At 45.4% G+C, this 27,406-nt stretch overlaps 2 protein-coding genes across 2 annotated transcripts in view; one reads left to right on the top strand and one right to left on the bottom strand.

Moving 5' to 3' along the window:
• Nucleotides 1-27,406, top strand: part of LOC119461488 (procathepsin L) — a 392,372-nt gene that overhangs the window by 197,679 nt on the left and 167,287 nt on the right. The gene's annotated exons all lie outside the window — the stretch shown is intronic.
• Nucleotides 10,596-25,424, bottom strand: LOC119461493 (39S ribosomal protein L42, mitochondrial-like). The gene is made up of 7 exons (XM_037722831.2): nucleotides 25,158-25,424; nucleotides 24,965-25,007; nucleotides 23,797-23,881; nucleotides 22,898-22,930; nucleotides 21,017-21,141; nucleotides 19,643-19,731; nucleotides 10,596-10,691 (listed from the first exon to the last, which is right to left on the bottom strand). The coding sequence occupies exons 1-6, from the start codon at nucleotides 25,228-25,230 to the stop codon at nucleotides 19,677-19,679; spliced, it is 414 nt and encodes a 137-aa protein (XP_037578759.1). The 5' UTR covers nucleotides 25,231-25,424; the 3' UTR covers nucleotides 10,596-10,691; nucleotides 19,643-19,676.

Raw genomic sequence — 27,406 nt, 5'->3', positions numbered from 1 at the left:
TGCCTCTTTCTCTCTCTCTCTCTCTCTCTACTTTATTGTCGTCTTTCTACCTTCCCTGTTTGCCAGTGAAGGGTCGCAAACCGGACTTTTCGTTCTCGCTAATCCCCTCAACGTCTTTTTTTTTTTCCTTTCTTTCATCCCTCTTTCTCTCTCTCTCGCTCGCAGTTTCGACGCTTTTGCTACCTCGGTAAAACGAGTTCGCCTAACTTCCTTTCACCAGTTACCCACGTGGATTTCTAACACATCAAATTTGTTCATTCTACATGTTCTGTCAGATACAGTTTACAGAAATGTGACACATATTTTGGTTGCGTACTTATGAAACCACACGCTTCTCATTTATCTATTGTTTTTACGTTTCTTTTATTCGGAAAATTTTGCAGCTTTCTAAATTATTTGAGGGCCTAAGTAAAAGAAGAAAATCTGAGACAGTCACTCACTATAAATCGCCCTGACTTTTTTTTTATTCAAGAATGTGATCGAAATTGACTCTGACGTTGTCTAATAAGAGTGTTTCACGTGTACTTGAACACGGGAGTCGCCTATTCTTAAATAGAATAAAAGTTGATGTCCGAGCATTTGCCCCTCCACAACAATTCTGTGTCACAGGTTTTTCGTGGGTGCCGCGAAGTGCGGTAAGTTATTTATCCCCCCCCCCTAAAAATTAATAAAAATAAATAAATAAACTTGATCAGTAGAAACATTCGCTTCGCCCTGCAAATAATCAAGGTGCTCTATATCATATGATAGCTATTTGTCCACCTCTCTTCGTTTCGTGCGGCGCTTTTAACGCACAAATGTTGCATACAGGAGGAATGATAGTGCACGAATAAAATATCCTCGACGGGAAACCTGAAGAAATGCCGGCCGCGTACGTATTCCCTGGCACAAAAGTCAGCAGATGACATATGCGCACTGATGTGCAGGAAGAAATTAGAATGCCGAGAAACCGCGCACGGGGCAGGGGCAAAGCTTTGTTATAAAATTGAAGGCACGCCGGCCTACAACAGGAGAAATGGGAAATAGAAAAAAAAAGAAGGTTAAAGCTACATTCTTGAGAGGATTCCTGCGCCTCGAGCGAAATCATATATAGTGACCGGGAGGGCCCGAGTAGTGTTTGCTTGCGGCGGGAGAACCATAAATAAATGCACAGTAAATTTTCCTACAAAACAGAAATGTCCACATTCGAAAAGTCTGTTCCATCTTTGCCTTTGCGTTCTCTGGCTGCCGTACTCTGACAGTTAATTATTTCCACGAATATACGAGGTCGGCTCAGGGCGCCATAAATATTCTTTGCCAGAGGCCGACGTTTCGCGGCGGAATAACCAGCCTCTGGACAAACTAGATAGGCAAACCATTGTAGTGCGCGCGTCTGAGAGCAGAGGCACGACCTCATAAGAAACTTTTGTTTCTTCGTTCCACGCTGACACTTATAGGACAAAAAAAAAAAAGAACCCATGATGGCTTTGTATCAAAGTATCCCCTTCGGAGCATATAAATAGAAAGATAAGTTATATATTGAACGAACAAACGAGCGGCTATTGTAGTATTAATGACGACACAACAATATGTGAGACGCCGGAGCGCGCCGTTTCGATTCAGGTCAAGGCCTGAAGCAAGTGTCGTCAAGATATAGCATAGCATAGAACGCCTCGGCGTGGTCTTACAGCACTACACGCATTCTCCCGCATTACAACATGTACATAGATCATATAGTGTTGCGAAGCAAGCTTTTCCACTTGCCACAACAGCAAAATGTGAAGACAGCTTTACAACAAAGCAACGCAGCAGAGATCTGGAGGACGAGGGCGTTTTTCCTGTTAACAGCCATCGACCCCCCTTTTCACTAAAGAAGAGAAATAAAGTATCACCCCATTTCCTAGAATGCTACCAATATTGCTCGCAACTTTCTTTCTTTTTTTTTTTTTTTTGCGTATACGGAAAACATCTGTCGTCGACATTTAGGTTATAGGCTTTTGGTGAAGAAAAGCAGTATGGGAAGCTGAAGGGCGGTGAGGTTACATTTCGGTTTTAAAATAAGGTGACAAAAAACTGGAGGAAGGGGGAGGGTAGGAGTAAACAGGGCAAGTAGGGCGGAAGAAGCCGCTTGCTCCTTATAACGACCGCTGCAAATATCGCCAACTCGTGCGATACAAAAAATAAGAAGTAATCGCTTCAGCGCTTCTAAAACAACGTCTGTCGAAGGCGATCTTCACTCTTCACAAGAGACGCCGGCACCATAGTTCAGCGATCCAGGTCAAAGAGAAGCTACAAGCCCTTGACCCCGCGCATTTTTTGGTCAATTCTACCAAGCTCTACGGGTCCACTACACCCTGACACCATTTCACGGACGAATTATAAGGAACGATCGCTCGCGCGATAAAGAGTGTCATCGCGTATAATATCACATATACGGGGCTGTCACCTAACTGTTCCAAAAGTTAAACAGCAAAAACCGGCAGTACCTATCTCCCGATGAGTGCCGGCGTTAATGCGATTAGCATTGAAACACTGTAGCTATATAACATCGACGGCGAAACACGTCATGTATAGGCATGTATGCAGCCCGGCGCTCTTCCCTCACTCTTCGATGATGTTTATGTAATCGGATGCCAGTCATTCTTGTCATGTCAGTCATGTCATGAGATCTATGCATGTTACGCGCCGTGTCATTCATGTCATGCATATGTATCCAGTTAAAGAAACGACCACGAAGGCATCACGACGGCGTAAGTGACGTACTTAATTGTCATGACATGCATGTCATTCATGCCGTGTATATCCTGATATGATCATCAGCCTACTTTTATGTACACTGCAGAACGAAGACCTCTCCCAGCGATCTCCAATTACTTTTGTCTTGCGATAGCTGATTCCAAGTTACTCCTGAAAATTTCCTAATTTCATCACACCACCTACAATTCTCTGCCGTCCTCGACTGCGCTTCCCTTCCAGTTCCGTTACCCACTCCTGTACATTTCAAGCTTTTTTGTCAACCTCCAAGTTTCTGACCCATATGTTAGTACCGGTAGAATGCCACGATTGTATTAGGACAGCTGTATCCTGCCGTCCCGCCGGTCATGATTTGGCAATGCCCTTCCATATCACTTCAACCTATTTTTATTCTGTAAGTTTCCTTCTCTTGACCAGGGTCCCCTGTGAGTAAGTGACCTAGATAAACGTAATCTTGCACATATTCTAGAGGTAGACTGCCAATCATGAAATGTTGTTCTCTTACCAGGCTGTTGGACATTGCCTATGTCTTTTGCATGTTAATCTTGAGCCCTACTCTGGCACTTTCTCGGCTGTTCAATCATTTGTAGAAATAGACCTCTCCTGGGGTACGTCACACCGCACCGGCGACGTCACAGCGTGACATCACCGGCGCACGTGCGGTGACCCTGGTTGGCAAAAAGCAGCAGCCGCCGGCTTTCTGCGTGGTGCAGTCGCGCGTAGTTGGTGTAGGTGGGCGCCACGTGGACTCGTGTTTTTATTTATTTTATATTTTTACGTGAACCTCCACAATTCTCTTGCCAGCCAGATTAGCAGTAATGTGTGTCGGAGAACATCGGCGTGTGGTAAACTGCGTGATGAAAATGTGGTGACGCTGGCCTTTTTTACTTGCGAACGTGAACCACGTGGTGATGGTCTGTGATGGATATCACAGACCATCACCACCTATCTCTATCGAACCTTGCAAGTTGTCAGCAGTGATTTCAAACGAACGAAACTCTCTTCGTGAGTGAAGAATATCGGATTTTCCATGGAAGCGTGCCACATTTGTTGTGGTAAAATGTGCGGCGAGAACAGCGACGATATCGGCTTACCTTTGCGTAGAGAAACGGACCACATTATGTGTGTGGGTGCGTGTATGGGTTCTCGCGCGCGCGGAGTGTACTACGCGATTAGCAATACATCTCGCTTACGAGACTGGACGCGTGTTGCGTGTAAGAAAACCAGTCGTAGTGATCAGGCTCCGATAGAACTTCAGGACGCGTAATTATTGAACAGGTGAGACTGAATGAGACGCGATGATTAGCGAGCGCATGTATTTCGGGGCCATCCGCGCTGAGTGCAGAAAAAAAAAAGACTTCGTTTGAGCATAATTTATCGACTTAGAGGTATGACTACAAATGAGCTCCTACGGTGTTTTGACCACTGCAGAAGCTGCGTGTACACATTTAACCACGCGGAATGCCCAAAAGGCAAACCACTGAAATTATCGCGATTTAACACAGATCTCACGGGTCTTAAGTAAAACTCAACTTTTTTCGTTATTGGTGTATTTACCTTGATGGTACAGACTTTATGCCGTGATGATGCACGTAAACATGCAAAAGTTGGGTCTTGTAAAGGTGAGAGCAGCAAAGGAGGCAGCAGACACAGAGAAGTTACCGCGCAACGGATTATGTACTCATGCAAGATTTTGTTTTGTACATTCCCATGACCGAGATTAATAAAATTTAAATTAAATTGTGGTGTTTAACATCCCTAAGCGGCACAGCGGCTTATGGGTGACAGAGTAACGAAAGGCTCGGGATTAATTTTGTCCACCTAGGGTATCTTACCATGCTCCTAAAGCAGAGTAATAAGTTTTTCTGCATTTCTCCCTCATCTGAATTTAGGCGCCGCTACTTGGTACGGCTCCACTGAGCCGCCGTGTAGTTGTAGACGAAGTTCATCTTGTATATCGTTTAAAACTACAGTGTAAATGGGGCGCAAATCAGTGCATTCACGACAATGCAATACAAATTTGTGTTCGAAGAGCAGTCACTTAGCGAAATATCACTTTGCCACCGCGAAAATGTGCATCATCTGTGACAAAATGTTCGTTTTCGAGGAGTAATACATTTTTGTGGATGTTTGATCTACGGAGGAGGCGCACTTTTAGGAAATCACCACACGCTGACTTACGGCCGGGAACCATGCACTTGGAAACAACGCTACGTTGTTGTACCGGTAAAACGAGGACGATTATACTTCCTAAGCACAGTTCGTAAATGCTGTCACTTCAACAAATAGCAATATTCTGGACTTACGATTACGGCAATTGACATGCAAGCAGCGCTCTTATGCAGAGAGAACAGCTCGCATGAACGTTTTTTGCCAACCAGCGCCCGCTTCGTTTGCGCGGCAGAGGGGAGGGGCCCCCGCAGTGACGTCACGCTGTTTGCAAACAGGTAGAGGTCTATTCATCCCCAGCGTTGCTGAACAGGACAACGTAATCTGCAAACCGTATGTTGCCGAGATATTATCCGCTGATCCTCACTTCTAATCCTTCCCATTTTAATAAATTGAATAATTCTAAACATGCAGTGAATATATTAGAGAAATGGAGTCTCCTTAGCAGACTCCTATCTTTATCGGTATTTTTCCGGGCAATAAGGTAGCTGTGGAGTCATTATAGATATTTGCTAGGATATTAACGTACATTTATCGATTAGCACAAATATCATACTCCTTGATACCCCGATAGATAGATAGATAGATAGATAGATAGATAGATAGATAGATAGATAGATAGATAGATAGATAGATAGATAGATAGATAGATAGATAGATAGATAGATAGATAGATAGATAGATAGATAGATAGATAGATAGATAGATAGATAGATAGATAGCCAAAGCTGTTGTCCCTACTGTGATCTAAATCGGGTGCAACTCAGTACTGGGCCTTGACCTTCCGTAGATGAGCACCCGGCCATGCGCTGACATGGGATATGGCATACGGCTCATAACAGGGGCACCCACAACGACGGACGAAAAGCTAAACACTACTTCGCGAAACCATTCTCCTAGCTGCATCTCGGGCCCTACTCGCATTTGCGACCGTCATTTTTTTTTTTTTTTTTTTTTTCCTGTGTGTAAATAGAACTAAAATTATTACGTGACTGTTTACTCCAGTGTCCTAGCGCCTCCTCCCCCAGCTGCCCGCATGAAGGAAGGAAGGAAGGAAAAATGGGCAAAGTTTCCTGCGTGTGGGCAATAGACACGTGGCGCCATCACAACGCGATCGTACGAATCAAATTTTTGTTCCGCTTGGCAAGCTTGCGCCATCTGACGACGAAGATGCAAGCACGTTACTCGTAAAGTACAGTCTTGCTAAGCACGTTACACGCAGAATGAGGTTGAACCATGGGATGAACCAACGTTTAAAAAAACTGTTTTTGGTTTCCGAACTCCTCGCTTCGCCTATGGATAGCAGGTGGTCCGCTGCCATTCCCGCCACCACAGCGCTGCGGTCGACCTTTGCGCCAAGCGTGCACGCGTCGTCTGCTGTGCCTGGCGCGGTCACAGTTTCTCACTAACTCGCGGCGCTCGGCACTCACAAGGCATCGATAATTAAATAAGGAGCCGTCTTGCTCTGAAACTTCTTATTATCTTAGATACGAATGACCTAACTGGGTATACGATCTATGTCTCGTTGAAGTGCGGATAAAATCGGTGTCCCGTAAGCTCAGTCTCTAACATTTAAGTAAAATGAAAGCCGTTTGCGGGAGAAATCTTCGACGCTCTGAGCAAGAACCGTGTGCCACGGATAACCAACTCATCTTACCGTGACATGAGACAGTTGAAATTGGGCCTTTGTAGTCGCGTAGTCACATAAAGCTATCATTAATTGCCGCATAATTTTTTTTATTCGGCTAAAATTTTTTTTAATTAATCGGCTACAGACCGGAAGCGTTACATCATCGCTAAATGCACGGCTTCAGTGCATTTAGAGAGTTCCAAGCTCGCATATTTTTGATGTACTTCCGTTTAGAAATGTCCTCGATGAAGGAAGCATTTTGCCAACTTACATGCACGGTTATAATAAGCAGCTATTTTCTGCTCCAAACACGACATTCAGTTGAAGGGAGCAATGCCCATTCACGGGGTGGGGGAACTGCTAGCTGTTCCGTTCAGATGAAAGCTAGCAAGATAGCTATATCCAAGCACCGGAGTTCTGCTCTTAAATGCATAAGCATTTCGATGCCTACCCAACGAGGAAACCCATCCGTCCGTCCATCACGTAAGACGATCGCTCTCAAGATAGGGCCCACAGCAGCGAGCGAATACACCTTCGTGCTGCCTTTCCCTTCAGTGCTAACTAAGCGGCGAGAACACAGCGCTCACGAAGCTATCAGCCCTCGGCGCACTCGACCCGTCCCCATCGCAGATCGCTTTCAAGATATGGCCCGCGCGGCCGCGTCATACGCAGCCGCCGACGGTTGATCACAGTTCATGATGGTTCGACGCGGATGGATAAGCCTCTGTTGAGGCCTGCAAGTCATTTGTAAACAAATCTTTAAAGAAAATTATGGAAATGTTATTAGCGCACATCTTCAACCCAACTCTTACACTTTCTCGGTTAAGGTCCTCAATCATTCGTTGGAACTCATCCCCATTGTTGCTGAATACGACAATGTCATCTGCAAGCCGAAGGTTGCCAAGATATTCGCCGTTGATCCTCACTCCTAAGCCTTCCCAAACTAAGAGCTTGAATACTTCTTCTAAGCATGCAATGAATAGCATTGGAGAGATTGTGTCGCCTTGCCTGACACCTTTCTTGATAGGCAACTTTCTACTTTTCTTGTGGAGAACCAAGGTAGCTGTGGAATCCTTGTAGATATTTGCCGAAACATTCACGTATGCCTTCTGTACTCCTTGATTACTTAAATGCCTCTATGGCTGCTGGTAACTACTGAATCAAATGCCTTTTCATAATCTATGAAAGCCATATAGAGAGGTTGATTCTATTCCGCAGATTTCTCGATTACCTGATTGATGACATGGATTTGATCCATCGTAGAATATCCCTTCCTGAAGCCAGCCTGTTCTCTTGGTTGGCTGAAGTGTTTGCCCTGATTCTATTGGAAATTATCTTGGTGAATATATATACAATACTGAAAGCAAGCTAATGGGCCTATAATTCCTCAATTCTTTAACGTCTCACTTCTTATAGATTAGTATAATGTTGGCGTTCTTCCAGCTCTCTGGTACACTCGTCGTGAGGCATTGCGCATACAACAGAATGAAAAATATGACACTTTTATTAAAACAAAGTGCTTGTTACGAGCAGGCAACAGTCAATGGCTCTCCCCAAGTATATCATTAAAGTCTGGTCTTCACACTACCGCTGTGCTTTAATTACATGTTAATTTTCCTGATATTTTATTTGTGTGAAAAGTGCATGAGTAACAACATTGAAAAGATGTCCAATTCACCGACCTCGAATTTCAGGGAAGAAGGAACTTCTTTTCTACTAAAGCATACGTCCGAAGGAAGGGGTTCTTGTTATGTTCTTCTTTGTGTTCGACAAGTGCGGCGCTTGTTGGTTCATCTTGAATGGCAGTAGTTGAGCACTTACAGATGAGAACAAAAAAGATGACACACAGGCATCAGTGCGTCTCCTTTTTTGTCCTCGTCTGTACTAAGCGCTCAACTACTGCCTTCTTTGTGTAGTAGCTAGTGACATCAGCAATATGCAGTTTGTTTTTATAGTCATGTATAGTTGCTGCATGTAGTTACTACTAAAGGGAGGTCCCCTCTACAGTCTGTTGACTCTGGGACCTCCTTCTGCATGTATGCACAATTCACATTTGTAACCTCATTTCTGTGCAATACTAATAAACTGAGACTGAAAAATGAAACTCCTGCGGATATTTTGCAGACAGGCCACAACGCGATTCTACTACTTGCTCATGCGCAAGTTCCCTTGACCGTGGCGACCTTCGACTTTTTCGATGGGAGCAAAAGCAGCATGGAACTTTTGGAAACAAAGAAGGAACTGCACGTACACTTCTTTATGAATGCCCATGCATGGCGATCACTTGAGACGACCTCGCTGCATACAACATGTGGCGTGTGACATGTGACTTGATTATGTCACCTTCCTGGAACTGTGCATCAAAAATCTTGCATGATTTCCCCCCAACCTTTCTTCGTACAGGAAATGGCTCTTTGCCACTTCTAAACTATCAATGCAGGTCTGACGGCTGGGGGAATTATGTAGTGTCTAGGAGCTTTCCTGTACCTGCTTGTGGATATAAGCATGAAAAACGTCGGCATGTTGTCGTGAAGTTCTATAACATAACGTAGAATATCGCACCAGGTTATTTCAGGAGGCAAAAAAGTGGGCCTGCAGACCAAAGCCTGCGCACAAAGCCTACTCGGTAACCTGTGCATCGCAGGTACTCGCGTGTCTGTGAGTGCATAACTTGAACCGGACGCAAAAGACCACGAGAGCTGGCTGGTCACGTGCATGCAGACACTGACGAGGTACAGACAGCGAGAAAATAAAATTCGCTACCAGCATAAGACGCAGCGCAAACAACTGTAGCCAGCATGCACATGTCAGCAGAGCAGCAGTCGCTCACTTTGCACAACGCTCGACCGCAGTGCCCTCACAGTCCCTAGGAACAGGCCGCACCCAGTTCGAGAGGAGGCGTTGCGAAACTAATGTTGAATTCTAACGAGATGCAAACGGCCAGGGGAAAAAAAAAACTTTTGTGTTTTCGTTTTTTCTTTCTTGAGAATCTGAATAATTGGGCAAATTTTCAGCACACGGATGCACCCCAATGACGGTGTGTGACATTGTCCAAGCACATAGTATGTCATGAAATCACGACTATGTAACAGGTGTCCTTCCATTATGGTGTCTACTACATTGGCATTTTAAAATTACCAGGCTTTTCCAGGTTTTCCCTGACTCATTTATGAAAATTCCCTGGAAGGTTATGACATCGGATGTCCAGGCACAAGGAAAAATTGGTGGTTTATAGTTTGCCAAGTAAGTGCCCCCAGCCCATAATTTTCAACAATTACTACAAATAAGCTGTCAATCAGGTGGGATGCATTATCAGATTCGATTAAATTATGTCTCATGACATTCCGACCACCCGGCATGGCTCACACTATCAAAACCAGCAATAGGCACCATTATTTGTGTATTGTATGGGTTCATTTGAAAACTGCACTTCCTTAAGGCATACCACTAGCTTAACCATAACCACTGTAAGTACCAACTTCCATTATTTAAAGCAAACAGAGTGAAATTACCTGTATTTTCCCTAGGTTCCCCAGAACTGACAAATTCTCTGAAAATTCCAGGTTTTCCTTGATAGTAGACACTGTTCCACAACATGTTGGTGAATGTGCCTGTGCTGGAAATAAGTTAGCAGCTCATGCAACTTTTAAAACAAAGTTAAAATGATATTCCAGGCCCTAATAAATATAATAACATGGTCAATGGCATCTATGTTCTCCAAAGGAATCAACACAAGCATCTGAAAAAGCTAATGTGTCAGTATTTGTTTAGGAAAATTACGATGCTGGGCCTACTCTTTGCTGCAAAAATGCATCTGGACAGCAGCATGCCAGAAAAGCTATTGTTTTATGCAGCCACAATCGTTAGCCTTCCTTCGTTGGTATGAACCTAAACTCACTGAGAACTTAAACTTCTTTCCTCAATCAGATGGTTCCCACATGTCATAAGCAGAAGTGGCAAGACTCTTTTGCTTCAGCTGACACAACACTTGTAGAACAGCGGCACATCTACACACGTCAGAGCTGTACACGCAAGGCAGGACAGAGGGTTGGCTACACCTTAATGATGATCTCATTGTCACTTTATTATCAAGCATATAATATCTGTAAACTAACACTAAATGTGGCTATACACTTGCTCAAATGGAGTGGCCTTGCACCTGAAATATAAAAATCGAAAAAAGAGGTTAAAGTCAGTAAAAAGGACGAGCTCATCAACAGATATGTTTCACAACAATATTGCAGGGCAATTCCGGCAATTTTTTGAAGTCAACGGATATGAATGAAATTTGCTGAGTGCGTTCTTCTGAACACTTCCATCATTTCTTGAAAACATCAGGCTTGAGAGTTGCGCAGATTTCTTACAAATGAATTTTGTTCATTCCTTCGTACCACCTGCCTTGCCTGCTCTTCAGCTACTGGCCAGATTGTATTATGACGTAAAAGGCGATATGTGCAGAGCATGCTGGGAATGAACGGCAGACGACAGGGCCGAGAAGTGAGCTAGTGATAGTGATCTAGTGTTTGGCCCGAGAAGTTGCTGTCACGAAAAGTTACGTTCTGTGTAGATTGGCAAGAGATGTGAGGCAAGTGGTGTTGGGTTGTAGGCTGCACAAACTTCAGCCCACACCATCTGCACCCACAGCTTGAGCCAATGCCGGTCACGTTCAGCCGAGGTTAAGACTTTCACAGTCAGTGAGTTTGCGCGTCAACTGCTGGTGGACCTGAGCGACTGACCTGAAGATAATTAAGCCATTAGATGAAGAAAACAACTACTGTAGTTCAGTTTTGACCATACGGATTTGAAATAAACCATTCTTCCTTTCATACAGCGCACACACAAAAAGCTACAAGCGACAGCACGGCGCGCTATCAACATCGATACGTTGCTGTGCTTCGATCAAAGGCTGCCACTCGCACTCGCCGACACTTCCCTAAATTAAATGTGACTAGGTGCATGGTTGTATTTTAACAAATAAGCTGTCAATCAGGTGGGATGCATTATCACATTCAATTAAGTTATGTTTCATGATATTCCAACCACCCGGCCTGGCTCACACTATCAAAACCAGCAATAGGCATCATTATTTGTGTATTACATGGGTTCATTTGGAAACTGCACTTCCTTAAGGCATACCACTAGCTTAACCATAACCACTGTAAGTACCAACTTCCATTATTTAAAGCAAACAGAGTGAAATTCCCTGTATTTTCCCTAGGTTCCCACATCGGTGGAGAGTGAGCCACGCTCCAGTCAGACATCAACATGCCGAAATGACCAGGTCATTGCCGAAGTGAACGCTGTGGTGATGCGGGACCGTCGTGCGACTATCCGAGAAATTGCGGAAGAGGTGGGCATCAGCACTTTTTCTGCACATTCCATTATGACCAAAGATTTGGCCATGAAGAGAGCTGCGGCGAAATTCGTGCCGAAGCTGCTCACGGTGGAGCAAAAGCAACTTTGTGTTGAAGTCTCACAGGACATGCTGGATTCCACAAACAGTGACCCCGACTTCATGAACACCATAATCACTGGTGACGAGTCTTGGGTGTACGTTTACGACCCGGAAACCAAATCCCAGTCGTCACAGTGGAAGCATTCCACGTCGCCCAAGACCAGAGAAGGCCCGCCAAGTACACAGCAACGTCAAAGTGATGCTGACTGCTTTCTTTGACTCCCGCGGTGTGGTACACCACGAGAACGTACCACAGGGTCAAACAATCACCAAAGAGAACTACAGGGATGTCCTCTGTCCCCTACGTGATGCTGTGCGGCACAAGAGACCGGAGTTGTGGTCAATAGGAAATTGGCGTATCCATCACGACAATACTCCTGCACATTCCTCGCACTTGATTCGGACTTTTTTGGCAAAAAACCAGACTACCGTAGTTCAACAGGCTCCTCACTCTCCTGATATGGCCCCCTGCAACTTCTGGCTGTTTCCCAAAATCAAGAGGCCATTGAAAGGAGTGCGATTTCAGACAAGAGAGGACATTATGGCTGCAACGACAGCTGAGCTAAACTCCATTCCTAAAGAGGCCTTCTCGGAATGCTTCCAACAATGGCAGCACCGCTGGGAGAAGTGTGTGGAGTCCCAAGGAGACTACTTTGAGGGTGATTAGGTTTCCAACGCTCCAATTATGCCAGTTTTTTTTTTTTCTTCGGCCAAAGGTTGGATACTTTTCTAGCAGACCTCGTACAGATCACGAAATGTTACCGTATTTACACGATTGTAGGTCGACCCATTTTTTCAAATTTGACAATCCAATGTTGGGGGGTCGACTTAGAATCGAAACCGAACCGTGTACCGCTAGTAGCGGCAAGAAAAACGAGAAATCAGGGGCGCTACGGCGTGGTTACAACTTTGCACCTACGTTTTCATGGTTACGGTAGAAGCGTAGTGTATTAATTTACCGTATTGCATACATTTTGATTGCGCGCACCACATTGCGCGCACCACGAGCACACGGCTCTTGTGGGAGCATCGATCATGGAAGAGCCGCCGTTTGGGGGGTATTGGTAGTTGGCGGAAGAGCCGCCGTTTGGGGGGTATTGGTAGTTGGCGGAAGAGCCGCCGTTAGGGGGGTATGGTAGTTGGCGGACGAGCCGTCGTTTGGGGGGTATTAGTAGTTGGTGGAAGCTTTTCTTTGAGATATGATTGTTTTCGACGGCCACGCTCATCTGTCACTTCTGCTGTTGTGTTGAATCATCGCGCCTGTCATAAGTGCCAAGAACTTTCGGCGCTCGTTCACAGCAGCGTTCAAACGGGCTGCTATCCTCCATGCCGAGGAAACTAACAACTGCGCAGCGGGACGCAAATTTGGAGTCAGTGAACGTGTGGTGCGGCAGTGGCGGCTTCAGCGTGAGGAAATTTGGCCTCCCTGGCTACTGTGTGCGGGTGGGTCCTCTCTGCATGGGCGGCTGTACCGCGCGATGTCGTGGTGCGGTCGTTCGCGAAGTGTGGACTCGCACTTGATGACGACGTGCTGTGGGACCACAGCAGCTATGACGGCAACAGTGCCAGTGAGGTCGACTCTAGTGACGATGAGTAGTCTTAGCAACCCCATCAATAAATTTCCCTTGTGTGAATGCACTCGCGTGGTTTTTCTCCCCCCCCCCCCCCCCTTTTTTTGAGACATGAAATTTTGGGGGGTCGACGTACATTCGAGTCGACTTACAATCGTGTAAAAACGGTACTCAACAGCTTATTTTCTCAGTCACCAGAGGGTCTTCTCTGTAACCAGGAAATGATTTGCACAATGTGGACCCCACGTGAACAAAGAGAAAAACATCAAATTCAAATCAAATTATAAGGATCAACATCCCAAAGCAACACAAAGGCTTTTAGAGGGGGTAGGTGCGGGTCCCCAGATTAATGTCAACCCCCTGAGGTCTTTAAACGTGTAGCTAAATCTAATCACATGAGTATTCTTGCATTCCATCGCCATTGGAATACAGCCATGGTGGCTGGGAATCAAACTCATCACCTCGTGGCTCAGCAGGAGAACGCAATAGAAAAAATGTCGCCGTGACAGGCAGAAAAAACATTGGCAGTTTCGGCCAAAGGACGAAGCATTGACAGCACGAGCAAGGTTTAGTGTTGCGCTCTAACTCCTGAAACAGTGTTCGAAACATACGCAGGTGCACCATGTCGGCGCCATGCAGCACGCAAGGCAACTGCTGCTGATCAGAAGATACAGCCTGCTGGCAGCTACCAGGCATCTCATACGCTGGCGCAAAGCCCCTGGATCTTCTAAAGGTAGCGCCAATGGCTGACAGCACCTCCTGGTTTGTGCCAAGAGAAACAGATTTATTTGCGTGAGCCCTACGAACTGTTACATTAAGCAGCTGTGTGACATTAGGCGGCCAATCCCAGAGTTCGGCGTCTCCTAAAACTATTGGCTCATTTCACTTTTCCTTTGCGTAATTAAATGAAGAACTCTGCAACTGCGAAAACAGTTATTGTCATATAAAAGCGCACGACTGGGCACAAACATGTGTGCCGGTTGAGAATGGAGAATGATGCGTCATACGCGGCGTATGTCGTCTACGAGCTGCTGCTGTCCCAAACCAGGGGGTGCGCTGAAGTTATCTTCTAGTCGTGTAGCTCGGCGGCAAGGTCGAAGCCCTTCGCTACTTTTTGAAGATCCAGGGGCTTTACACTGACACGATGAAGAGTGCCGCCAGAGGCATCGGAGGTGTTGCACCTCGATGATACATGTAGATGCAACAGACGGGAAATAGTTATCGCTAGGTAGCACTCAGTGAAATATTGGATACTGTTAACTTGACATTTACTCTCCGTTCCACTCAGACCAGTGCATACACACAGCTGCTCAGCAAGAAAACTAGTGTGCTTATAGTATGCGTGCGCACAACACTCGTGCCAGTAGTGGAAGGTATAAAGCTGTCCTGGATCTGCCACCAAGCTGATTGAGCGGAGCGTTAATGGTGCCTCCACTCTGCATTGTCATTTTTGCAGCCAAATGCACTCCACCTCTCTGGAGAACCTCTAACCTCTGCGCACAAGCTGAGTACGCGTTGCCAATAGCTGGACAGCACGGCAATGGTTCCCAATGGCGGAAATGAGCCTTGAGCATCTGTATAGTTGCTATCACAATAAAAGGAAGACTCTGATATGAACCCTTGCTAAGATGGCAAGATTTCCTGAGGACAAGGCGTGGTAGGATGAATGCAGAATTAAATGTGTCAGCAGAGGAGGAATAAAGGTGGCTGGGACTTGTGGGGATGGAGCTATGCACCAATGCCTTTGCGCGGGCATTCATCTGTTCTGCCGTCCCTACGCCTCTCTCCATTCCACTCGCGACTTGTCGATGGTGGCGTTCACTTGCGATGGTTTGCGGTGGGGGCATTCGCGTCACGGGATAGCCGCTGTCGGCTGCTCACGATGGAGTGCAGGTTTCTTTATCTCCGGGGCCAGCACTGGGTACATACATGCTTTCCTCTCATCAGATGACACCTTTGTGCCTAGGACTTGAGCTCCCGCACTGTGCCTTTGCCCATGCAGTGAGCGAGTTCTTTGTGTTGATCCTTTCTGGACACTAAGCCGAAGAGCGGTGCCTAGTGTTCGCGCGAGGTCGTACCACGCCGAGCCGCACTTATCAGAGGCCCAAGTCGAAGGAGATTGCCCGAGCTCTCGCGAGTTGGCCCATTGGTTATAGCGAGTTGGCACATTGGTTATCGCGAGAGCAAGTAGCATAGCCGCTGGAACTTTTCCTAGCAGCGTGTCCCAGTGGGAGCCTTTGCTCTCACAGCGACATGCTATAGGTACCCCTGTCTGTATTTTCACCCTGGCAAGGGAGCCCTTTGGTTACCGCACCGCCCCAGTATTGGGCGTTGGTGTTGTGTTGGGTGCCGCCAGAGACAATAAACGGTTTTCGCTAACTCAGGCCAATACTGTGTTCTTGCATGCGTAGCGCTTGGTAACCCGTGCGTGCCTGTAGCGGCGTGCTAGAGGCGATGGCTGACGCGGCCCTGTGGTTCGCTAAGTGTCATGAGTAAGACGCCAGCGGCTACATAAAAGAAGAAAAGGACGAAGTAAATGGAGCGTTCTGAACGGCGCGAGCGCGCGAGGCGCGTGACCCGAGGTATGGTCGAGGGAGAAACGGCACTGAGCGAGCATTATCGACGTGGCTCCGGGCCAGGAAGGTCGCATCGCCAGCTCCGCTCTGGCGACGGGAGACTTGGGGGTCTGGCCGAGTCCGTGACGTTGGCCGTCAAAGGTGTGGCCGTCGACCTCGGCAAGTTCGAGTGAGGCTCCTGGACCGGCTGCAGCCTCTCACGGCAGGACCGGGCACCCCAGAGAGGACCCCTCTTCCACGGCAGACCGGCACGTTTGATGATCCCCGGAGCGCCACGTCGGCACCGGAGAAGAGAGATAGACGGAAGCAACGGGCGAGGACGTCAATAGGCCTACTCCGTCAAGCCTCCCTGCCACGTCAGCAGCGACCGGGTTACCCAGGCTCCCGAGACGAGCGAGTTGAAGGGAAGGACCGACTTCTATGCAGCACCGTTTATGCGAAGATCGGCGAAACAACCACATTGAAGAGTTGACAAGTCTCCGGCCGGGAAAATACGCGCATCGACGAACTTTGTAAGAACGACTTTCTTATATCGTCACTACAGTAGGCCAGTGATGCCAGACTTTGGTGTAAGAAGGGCCTAGGACTAACGGAGGCGAAGTTAAGGGCAGGTTTATTAGTTCATTAGGCTGTATTTTTGTTAGCGTTTATTTATTCATTGTGTTTTAGTTCAGTGTGTATTTTAGTTTTTGGTTTGAGGTGGGATTAAAACATGCTTGCTGTGTTGCCATGCGTCTTCCCTCTCCATCTCTCATAACATCCGCACGCCCCCGAGATCGGTGACAAAACACATCACACTAAGCTTGAACCCGTGGTGGTCGGTATTCCTGTGAGACCCTAAGACCTACTGAGTGAAACCCTAAGACCCACAGACTGCAGAGGACTGTAGTGTGCAGTTAGTTAATGCATAATAATGCCAAGTTTCTGCACTATAGAGCAATACCGCAGCAAATCGACAATGCTGCAGATACATAAAACTGGCATTACAGTCAACTTCATAGCTCAGGGAACACATTAAGAAAGTGCCAAATTTGCATGTGTGCCCACAAGTGTCAGATGCAGGCTACAGCCAATGCCTTCTGGACCACTGCATACAAAAATTCGCAAAATTCGGAAGACAGTGAAGTTCTCACTGCAGGGCATTCGGTGCCAGTGTGTACAGTGCTCAGCAATTCATACGCGATACTAAGAGCGCATGGCTGCAGATGCTTGTGTCACTGGCGGGTGCTAGAGAAGCCAAGCTGATATATTGTGGTATATGATGGAGGCGAGAGCGTTTAAGATGCGTGGTGACTGCATTTGGCACCCTAGCATTCCGCCAGCACTCACTGGTGGTGCAACAGATGCCAGCCACCATGCATTCGGAGCATATCTCGTTTAAATCGCTTAGCACTGCACATTTAGCAAACTACAGGTGCAGGCCTCAGTAAACACTGGGCCCCACGCTGCACTCAAGCCGGTATTTATGCTTTGCCCTGACTGGTTCAGTAGACAGAAATAGATAGGCACGCGCAGCCAGGAAGGGCAGAGTAACAGGCGAGGTGGATGCTGGGAAGAAAACTTCCTCCACTAATGCAAGCAAGCAAAGGGCTGCTGCACAACAGTGGGCATAGTTGGAAAAGAAACGCACCAGGATTTGCCATTGAATGGCACTGAATGTTTGGCACTACTAGTAGAGTGCATTACACAAGCATACACACAAAGCAGCAGCGAGCCGTTGTGCATCTCGAAAGTGGCATGGTCTTCACCCAGTTGCAGATGCATGCATGCCAACGCAGAGAAAGGGATGCGAGTATCTGTAGTAATGTGGGTATCAGAGATGCGATTGAAAAAAAAATTTAATGATCATTCAGTGCATAAACCAGCAAAAGGAGGGCAATGTGGCTTGTGGTGCTGGCTTGTGGCATCCTTTTTATAGCCCAGTGCTCCTTGCATCACCAACCAATGAAATAAACAAGTGCAGTGACAAGTTTTCAAATTTCGAGCTATTGAAAATAAAGCTATCAGAAGAACAATTCGTGTGTGAAATTCTGCCTGAAACCTTGCTAAACTGCGGCTGAAATGTGAAAAATGCTTCAACAAGCCTTCGAGGATGATTATACGGATTGATTTCAGTGTTTTGGTCAGTAGTCATATCAAAATGGGAAGAATGTCGGTTGATCAAGACGCTGACAGGCATTTGATTATCCAGAAACTTAACAGAACAATTCTCCAAAAATGCCGTTTGATTGTTAGAAAGATTGATGAAGATGCAAGCATCAGCTTCAGATTGTGGCAAGAAATTATGACAGAAAAAATCAACATTCATCACATTGGCACAAAATTCATGCTCCATGTGTTGATCGAGGAGCAGAAAGAAAATCGTGGTAGATAAACTGCTTGATTGTGCCAGCCAAGGCCGATGAAAATGTTTTGAAAACCACCATAAGAGAAGGTGAAACCTGGATGTACGGCTATGACCTCGAATCCAAGGCTAAGTTATCACAGTGGGAGGGGCAGGGAGTCGATCTAACATGAAGGTGATGTTGGTCGTTTTCTTTGAGTGGCAAGGCATAATCCCCCATGAATATTCCTAAGTTGAAGTCTACCTTGAAAAAACACCATTACAACACATTTGATGAGATAAAAAAATAAGGTACACCAAATTGTTCACTATTCCTAAAGAAGTGTTCCAGAAGACATCCAAAGTTTGAAAGAAGTTTGGGAATGTTGTGTTGCTAGCAAAGAGTATTGCTTCGAAGGTGGCAAGCTTGAGTAAGTTGTATCTATTAAAATAAAAGTTTCTATTGAAACAGTGCAGTCTTTTTTTGATCACATGCCATAAAAAATGCACCCATACTAGGAGGTGATGACAATTGGCTGCTGTGTGACACACACGCACTATGAGGGGATGAATGGGCAATGATTGTTTGGCAGATGAATACCATTTCTTCACAAGGGACATTTGTCGCTTCATTACTGACCTGTCACCAACTACAATCACTCATGACTTCGGCACCCCATTGCCATTTCCACAGAATACAAATTCTTATACTACACAGCCAACTTTTTTTTTGACACTGGTTCATTCAGCTTTGATGCTTATTTATACATGCTCCAAAGCTCCAATACATGTTCCATGTCTTTCTGTGGAGAAAAGGAAAGCCTAATATATTTCTGAATACCACTTTCATTACAGCAGAGCCAATCAGTCAATTGCAATTCGTTTTAATGCCCTGTATGCACCATCAAAACATTCAGATGTTCTTCTCCATTCCACTGCCCAGTGAAGGTACTGCATACTCACCAAACCAGTAACATGGTCAACAGTATTGACCATAGTTGATGTTTCTACAACCTCTTGCAAGAAATGAAAAATAAAAAAAGACTGCTTATTTTATTAAAGCAGAAAATAATTCAGAAGAAATATGTCTTTCTTTGGCTGCTCCTATATTATATTCTATTTGCCATTTTCCATTGTGGGTATACCCAAAAATACAAGTACAGATTTCAAATTTCTGCAGCTTACCTGCAAGGCCTTGGTGTATATTTGCTCATGAAATTTACAGCCCTTCTCTATCAACTGGCGGATTGGGATCCTTATACTTCTTGTTGTTGCTGGAAAGAAAGAAATGCAGAAATGTGAATTGAGTACAGCCAGCTCATTGATTGGTTAGAAAAAGAGCAAAAGAACACAAGATACAGTCAGAAGCCATTCAAAGAACCTGTAAGTGAGAGTCAGATGAGTAGTTGGCTCCTTGAAATGTGGTTCTGAAGAAATACCCGCAATTACCAGTTCCATGCCGAATTTGCCATTCGTAATCAAGTCAACGAAGTGCAGCAGCGTCACACTTGGTCAATACCATGGAAACAGATGGAAAGGAACACTGACTTGCCTATGCCGCAATGCATTTACTGCAATGCAAAGTGCTGCACCTAGCTTTCTACAGTACATTCCCTTCCAGCCCTTGCCACCTCTCTTATTCGCGCCTTTGTAATGTGCTCTTTCTTTTCCCTTTCTCTGCTGGCTGTTAGCACCAATCGTGTGGGCTGCCATAAGGACACGTCAGCAAGTAAAAAAACAATGAGCGCATGAGAAATGGTGTCCCTCAACTAGGCGAACTAGGCTGACATGGTTAAACTAGACAACGGTAGTGTCAGACATGTGATTGAAATGTGCTAGCTTGCTATCTGCAGTTGGTAAAGGACGTGATAGGCTAATTTTTGGACTGAGGGCTCGCAGTATTGGCATTGTGAGAGGACCCAGGTGCTAAGCTGGTCGGCTATTGCTAGCTGCGAGTGCTACATTTCAACGCCACCTATGTACTATCATTTCACAAAGCCAGAATGTGTGCAGTGCAAAACGTGATGGTCCATAACACACTTCCAGCGCTTTCAATCACTTCAAATGCCTGCAGTACACAAAAGCATGGCCTTTTACATTAGTTTCAGTTACTATGAGCTAGCAATCGCACATTGGTGCCACCTATTGGCAGCACATCAGCTGGGCTGCATTATCAGCTAAGTCAGCACTCCTGTCTGTCTTACTTTGTGGTTAGCACTTTAGAAAGAGACAACGTGGGTATGCTGAGTTCTGATGCTTCATTATCTTCCACAGAAGAATTGATGATGCCCATGTTGAGCAAGACACTTGCAGTGTTCGTGGCATGAGGAAATCAGGGTCGATATAATATATGGATTCCTTTCACCTGGTTCTTTCCTTTCTTATAATCTACTGCTCATTACTGGCTGACCACGGTGATAATGTACGTGTTGTGTCGCTCAGACCAATGACGAAGTGTGAAAAGGACTAGCCTTGGAACAGAATCATTACATCATTGCAGCCCTGATTTCCCAAGCTGCACAGTCCTAAGAAGCAGTCCAACCAAGGCGCTTCACTTACTTCGGATACCATCTGTGCTTGGTGGTGTATGTCATTTTTGTCAGAGCTTCAATCTCCAACCGTTCATTTCGGTAATGTGTCTCGATATTTTCCAATCGGTACTGCAGCTTCAGTGCAGAGCTTTCCTGCAGAACAAACACGATAATCAGGTTAGATTCCATGACCTTCGTTTCATGGTCACGTAATGAATCTTTATCACAAGTGAGAATAGGCGCACGCCAGACCTCGCATGATATGTGAACTCTGATTCAGGAAGTGCACGGCACTCATGTGCTTGTCAGGAACAAGACCACATGTTCACTCTGGAGGCAACCACCACCTCTAGATAACTGCGCCAATAGTATCTTAACTGCCCTGACACTACCTGTTGCCTTCTGCACCATCTAAGAAATGTGCATCACCCCAAAAAATAGTTAGCCAGATAATACTTTGAGAAGTAACATTAAAAAAAGCACTGTTAGGCATATTTTATGCGGTATTATTTCATTTTACTTCGGAAATGTATCCTTCAAGTGCAGTTGTAACTGCAACATTGGGAGCGAGAGTACATATTCGATGTCTCAATGAGTTGTGAGAACACACTATGTCTCAAATGGCATTAAGCTTTCATGCCATTAAGTATGTTCATGCGGCACCACTCAAATGGCATTAAACTTAATGGCATTAAGCAATTTATGCCTTTCTTTGTGCCCGTGTGGCACGAGTAAAAGCTATATATTACCCCTCTTCATTGCATGCAGCCTAGTAGCAAGCATATGCAAAAATGAGGGCGTTATCTGTGTAATGTTTTTAAAAATTACTTGAAGCCATCCCCAAAATATGCAACATGCTGATGACACTTGCTACCACAGCCTTAACCGCATCCACGACACATGTGACATTTGCAATTACATGTTTACAAATTTCCTGAAAAAGTGAAAGAATTTCATTAAAGATTAGATAGCACTGTGATCAATGCGACCAATAAGCACACATAAGGCAACCTTTCAAAATAAAGCATGTGCTCTGAAGTCCACAACAGTTGCTCCTGCTAAGGAACCAAGAATGTGGCCGCTTTAAAACATTACTGCCTTATCTCCCTCTGTGGCTTCCAAAACAACTAGTATCACAAATAAAGCTATTTATTTCAGTAAGCATGAAAAATTTTGCAGCTATTCATGCAGCTAATGTAAATGAAAAAGACAAACTAGACAAAACTTGACGGCACTTCGTGGGCTATACAGCAGCATTTGGCAAGAATACTGATAATCTCCTTTAATTCAACAAGTATGTTTATGATTGGTCTGAGCATACACAATACTACTGTTCTTTGTACACGAGATGACACAAATACATGACTGAAAATTTGCAGGAACATTATAACTGTTCACTAAATGAATGCGCTGGCAACAGATTGGCTAACATATTTCAATGCTTGAGTAGGACTTGTTGTTGGCCTAGTCAGTACAGGTTCATCTTAGTAGAAATGGCCCAAAGCAACAATATAAATAAGTGTAGATGACAGGACAGGTGCCTCCTGTCGCGTGCTCTTATTCGAAGTAATCTTTTTTGCCATTTATACTAAGATGAATATTGTAATGCCTCGTTAACAGAACTCTGTACTTCTTCGTGGGTGTGTCATATAAGACATTCAGTGATAGCACATTTTTGCAAGACTAGTGCGACTACACATGTTATCTCGCAGAAATGTCTGCACCCTGTACCGGGCGTGCTTATTCAACGATGCATAGTATTTCTTAATGAGCCAGTGCAGCAGGCAGTGCACTGACTGGGCCGATCCCATACACAGTGTGCATTTTCGTTATCGGCACACACAAACAGAGCAAGGCCAATCAATCCGGGAGAGTAACACTGCTAAAAGCAGCTCTAGCAGACACAAACCTCATTCAGCTTGGACCTTATATTTGGCAGCGGCTGCAACAAGAAAGAAAAAAAAAGAAAACTCGTAAGTACCGTTGCAAATTCAGCGTTTGCGCGGCTGGCAGACGTGATGAAGCACACACCTTACTATATAATTTACCGCATTTTTAGCACATAATTTACCATATGACGTGCACACCGGTGAGTTGTTTATTAAACGTAGCGATCAGGTGCAAAATTAAAAATTGACATTTTCGATATGATCTTGGTCATCTACAGCAGAGCATTGCATAGCTAAATACAGTCAAACCTCATTACAACAAAGTTGCATCTGACATAAAATACCTTTGTTATATCCAATATTTGTTATAAGCATACATGCTTACATTGGTAAGAAAATTGGGCGAATTTTGTATTTACTTTGTTATATCCAATAATTTGTTATGTTCGTGTTTGTTTCGTTGAGGTTCAACTTTACACTGAATAAAATGTGGAAAGTGGTAATGCTGAAAAAATTATTCAAAGAATAACCTGCCCTACATATTGCCAACACTATGTAACAAATATGTGAAAGCCCGCATAGATTTTCTACAGTGTACACCGATGAAATTGAGATAATTGCACATATTCAATTTTTAATTACACTGACTGTGTATTCATCCTTATGTTCTGTTTTTGTTTTTTGTCCGTTTGTGAAGTTAAGATATGCTCTGAACTTGTTTAACAGATTTGCTGTGTGGTACGTGAATTGTTGAAATTCTTCCTGTTAATTCCAAATCTCGTGTACCTTAACGCTAATTGCAACTGCTGACTGCTTTATACAGATGTGGCTGTAGGCTCGTGTCAAGCTGCCTCGATGAAAAGCAGCTTACCACCACCTCCTCCACCAATGTGATGTAAAAACACATTATTATTATTACCTGCGTATGCTCATAGGGAAACTCCTCTTCTGGATGCCAGCAGACAATCGTGGAGCCATCATCCGTAAGCACGATCTTCTGCTTTCTATGTAAACGTCACCATCACTAGTATGAGCACACTGTTCACGTAAATAAATGCAACAAAAATAACTCAAGTGCTCGGAGCTTAGTGGATCGTTTAGGACGTTTGGTTCCTATGCAAATGTCCAGGTTTGACGATGCGATCATCATGTTCCCAGAAACAGCAGTAATATCGCAGTGTAGAGGCATGCGAATATTCGACATTTTGAATTTGAATCGAATAGTCTTTGCTATTCGATTCGAGAATTCACTATTCAAGATTGTCAAATATTCATTCCTTTCTTTCGAATATGTAAGGGATAACACCACTTAGTGTGGCCTCGAGGAACAGAGGGCGTAGGAAGTGAGTTTCGAATGATTCTGCGGCAAAGAAATAGTGGTTGCTGTGTAGGGACACCAGTTCCTGCGGGAACGCACGGAACAGATAACTTTGGCTCCAAAAATGTTCAGTCATAAACTATTAAGGCCAACCTTTTAGGCAGCTTATATGCGAATTTGTCTCGATTTAGGCAAAACAATTGATTATTTGGCCCCTTACACGAGGTTTCCATACTTTCAAAGCAATGTGCAGTGCTGTAGTACAACACTTCTCCACTTGAAAGAACTCAATTTACATTTTACGCGCATTTAGTGACGTGCCATTCCTTTATTTTTAATTATTACTCTCACTGTCCTATGGTACGCCACAAAGCTAAAAGTAGTAATTTCTCATTAACAAGTTCCTCAATTGACCAGGCATACATGCATTTGCGAACGGCACTACATGCATTTAAATATGCCTAAATAAGCCATGTAAATGATGTTAATAGCCTTCTTTTTTGCCTATAGGTATCCACGCAAATTTTATATTTCACTGGTATTCAAAAACAAATCATTCGATATTCGGTGGTTATTGCGATCGAATATTAGTGTTCCGATTCGATTCGAAAATTTCACTCGCGGTAATTTCAATGCGCTGTTTGCAGAGGAACGGTACTAAACTCCTTCTATTATGTAGGGCTAGAGGTTTGCTGAAACCTCTAGCCCGAGCACCATGCATCGTTGTAAAAGAATTCCGTCAGTGTTTCCAGGTATGTGCACAACTTACGACTGCGATTTATGAAGGGCCTTGGTCGTGCTGTAACATTGACCTGCGCAGGAGAAAGCGAAACGAGGTTAGTGCGCGCCCTTGCAGTCGCTTACCGTATCAGCAGCACGAGTAGTTTCCGTATGCGTTTCTTTTTCTTCTTTCGGCTAAATCACGCGGCAATCGCGTACCTACGAATAGACAATTTACTCACCTTGGTGCGGCGAGCACGCCGAGATGAGCGTGGTTTGAGAACGAAGAGCGAGTAGTCGACGACACGCTAACATTTCGCGCAATTTATGACAACCTTTACACGAAGCGCTGGTACTAGTTATGCACGTACGAAGCGTGGAAAGTGACGTTCTCGTCAATTTTCCTGTTTTCTACAGTTCCAACCTCACTGCACCTACGATATATCGTATTTGTATTAGCAGCCGACCCTTGCAGAACCCATATGAGCAAAAATACGAGCCGAAGCCGTAGCCAACATCATTACGCAAGTCGCCAAGGTTGATAACTACGTTTATGCGCTGCTCTTAGCCAAAAGAAAGTTTGGCTTTTGAAATATACGAGGTTTTGCTCTCGCGAGTGGCACTCTCCTTTTGCAATCCGTCCACGTGATTCAAGTAGGAAAGCATGTCAAATTATGCGAAGTGCTAAGTGCAGATTGCTGAAAGGACAGTGCGTACACAGCGACGAAATAGCTGCCCCCTGCCCCATTGTTTAGTGCGTAAGAACTGACAACTGCTAGTACAGAGCCACTGCAACCTTGGGCTTGGGCCACTGTCTCTCATTAACTCAGCATCCGTGCGGAAGGTTTCTGCAACAGTAGCTGAGCAGGTTGCACTGAAGGACCCTCTACGTCCCCAAATCTTTATAGACTCTAGGTCTGCAGCCCGAGCGTTCGCCTCCGGCTCGATCTCAAAGGAGGCGGCAGCCATCCTCGGCACCGAGGGGGCTGCTGGTTTTCATATCAAATGGTTCCCGGCCCATATGGGAATTAATGTGCACTCTGAGGTTGTTAACACCAATGAGTTAGCCCATGACTGCGCGCGAGGTATAACACACCGCGGTGTTTCCGGTAGACTCACGGGCGGCGACATAACTGTACAGGGATTCGTTCCTTACCTTCCATGAAATCTTGGCACTATCAACTTGCTCGGCGGGCCTTTCCGCTACCACATCCAAAACTCACTAGACCACAATCGTCGGCCTTTCGCATGCTCCGAACGCAAACGGGGTCGTTCTCCTCCAGGGGCCGATTCAGTCTCTTCGCGCCGAATGTAGACCCCACTGTCCAGACTGTGGGGAGGCGTACTGCTCTTTATCTCTCATGCTCTGACAATGCCCTGCGTTACGCAGCTCATCGCTTACCACTCTAACGGACTGGGAGGCAGCCCTTAAGAGCGGCGACCTCTCAGAGCAACTACGGGCTGTCCAGAGGGCCTGCAACAGGGCGGAGGACCACGATATTCCGACCCAACGTGGGTGCGGCCCGCGACGGCTACGGGGACTACCTGAAAAGGAAGGTACCCTAAAGCGGTTCTTCAGGACTACCAATAAAGTTCTTTGTCTGTCTGTCTCTGCAGCTCAAACACAGCTACAGCTGTATATGAACTTATTCCGCTGCCGCCACGCCCAACTTTCTTCGCTTGTCTTTATGCAACTTCAAGCATTCCCGCATGCCCCAGCAACGTCCCCACAGTGAGATAGCTGCTACTAGTACTTCCAAACATCCGTCAAACCGGCTATCCGGTTTAACCGGAGAGAATTAAGTGAATCCGGTCTCAAAAATCGGTTATTCTGTTTTCAAGAAACGGATATTCAGGATATCCAGTTCAAATAACCGGTAAGCCAGATATTCGAATATTTGGTCACGAATATTTAGTGCTTAAAAAAGAGCAGGTAAGAAGGTTAACCAGAGCAGATATCGGGTTTGCACGAGCGGTTGCAAAAATAACTCCAAATATAAGAATAAAAGAGAGAACGATAAGTAATTTCGGCACAAGTACAGAAGAACAACTATCCGGCTTAACCAACCGAATAATCAATCACTGCGGTTATCCGTTTTTGAAATTCGAACCGGATAACCGTTCTTTCGCAAGACCGGTTTGATGTTGCTGCACTAGCTGCTACAACCCTAAACGCCACTGGCGTGTGTGCCAATGATACGCATTCTGCAACACAACCCTATCGCCAGGGGACACAACACCCCGTTACTGGACGATGCCGTCAACTCAGCCAAATCTCACAGGCTTCCTGCTCATTTTTGATGCGAAAGCGTCAAATGGCTCACTGAGCGAAAACGCCGGCGTCTGTAGCAGCAAAACGGCACCTAAATTCAGATTGGCTGTGACGCCATGTCACGAGCGTGCATCAACGGAGCAGAGCGTCCGAAAGGGAACACCTGCTGCCGCAGTAGCGCGCCAGGTGTTGCGCGAGGGGACGGGGCATTGCCGCGGC

Source organism: Dermacentor silvarum, chromosome 8 (genome assembly GCF_013339745.2).
Source record: "Dermacentor silvarum isolate Dsil-2018 chromosome 8, BIME_Dsil_1.4, whole genome shotgun sequence".
NCBI classification, from domain to species: Eukaryota; Metazoa; Arthropoda; class Arachnida; order Ixodida; family Ixodidae; genus Dermacentor; species Dermacentor silvarum.
This window is presented reverse-complemented; position numbering and strand designations above follow the sequence as displayed.

Bases quoted from the DNA above. Each gene is read 5' to 3' on its own strand.
- LOC119461493 (XM_037722831.2), bottom strand. From the start codon at position 25,230: ATGTTAGCGTGTCGTCGACTACTCGCTCTTCGTTCTCAAACCACGCTC. The intron at 23,882-24,964 runs GTAAGTTGTGCA...ACGTTTACATAG, and splicing joins GCCCTTCATAAATCGCAGTC to AAAGCAGAAGATCGTGCTTA. The intron at 21,142-22,897 runs GTTTGTGTCTGC...TTTGTTCTGCAG, and splicing joins TAAGGTCCAAGCTGAATGAG to GAAAGCTCTGCACTGAAGCT.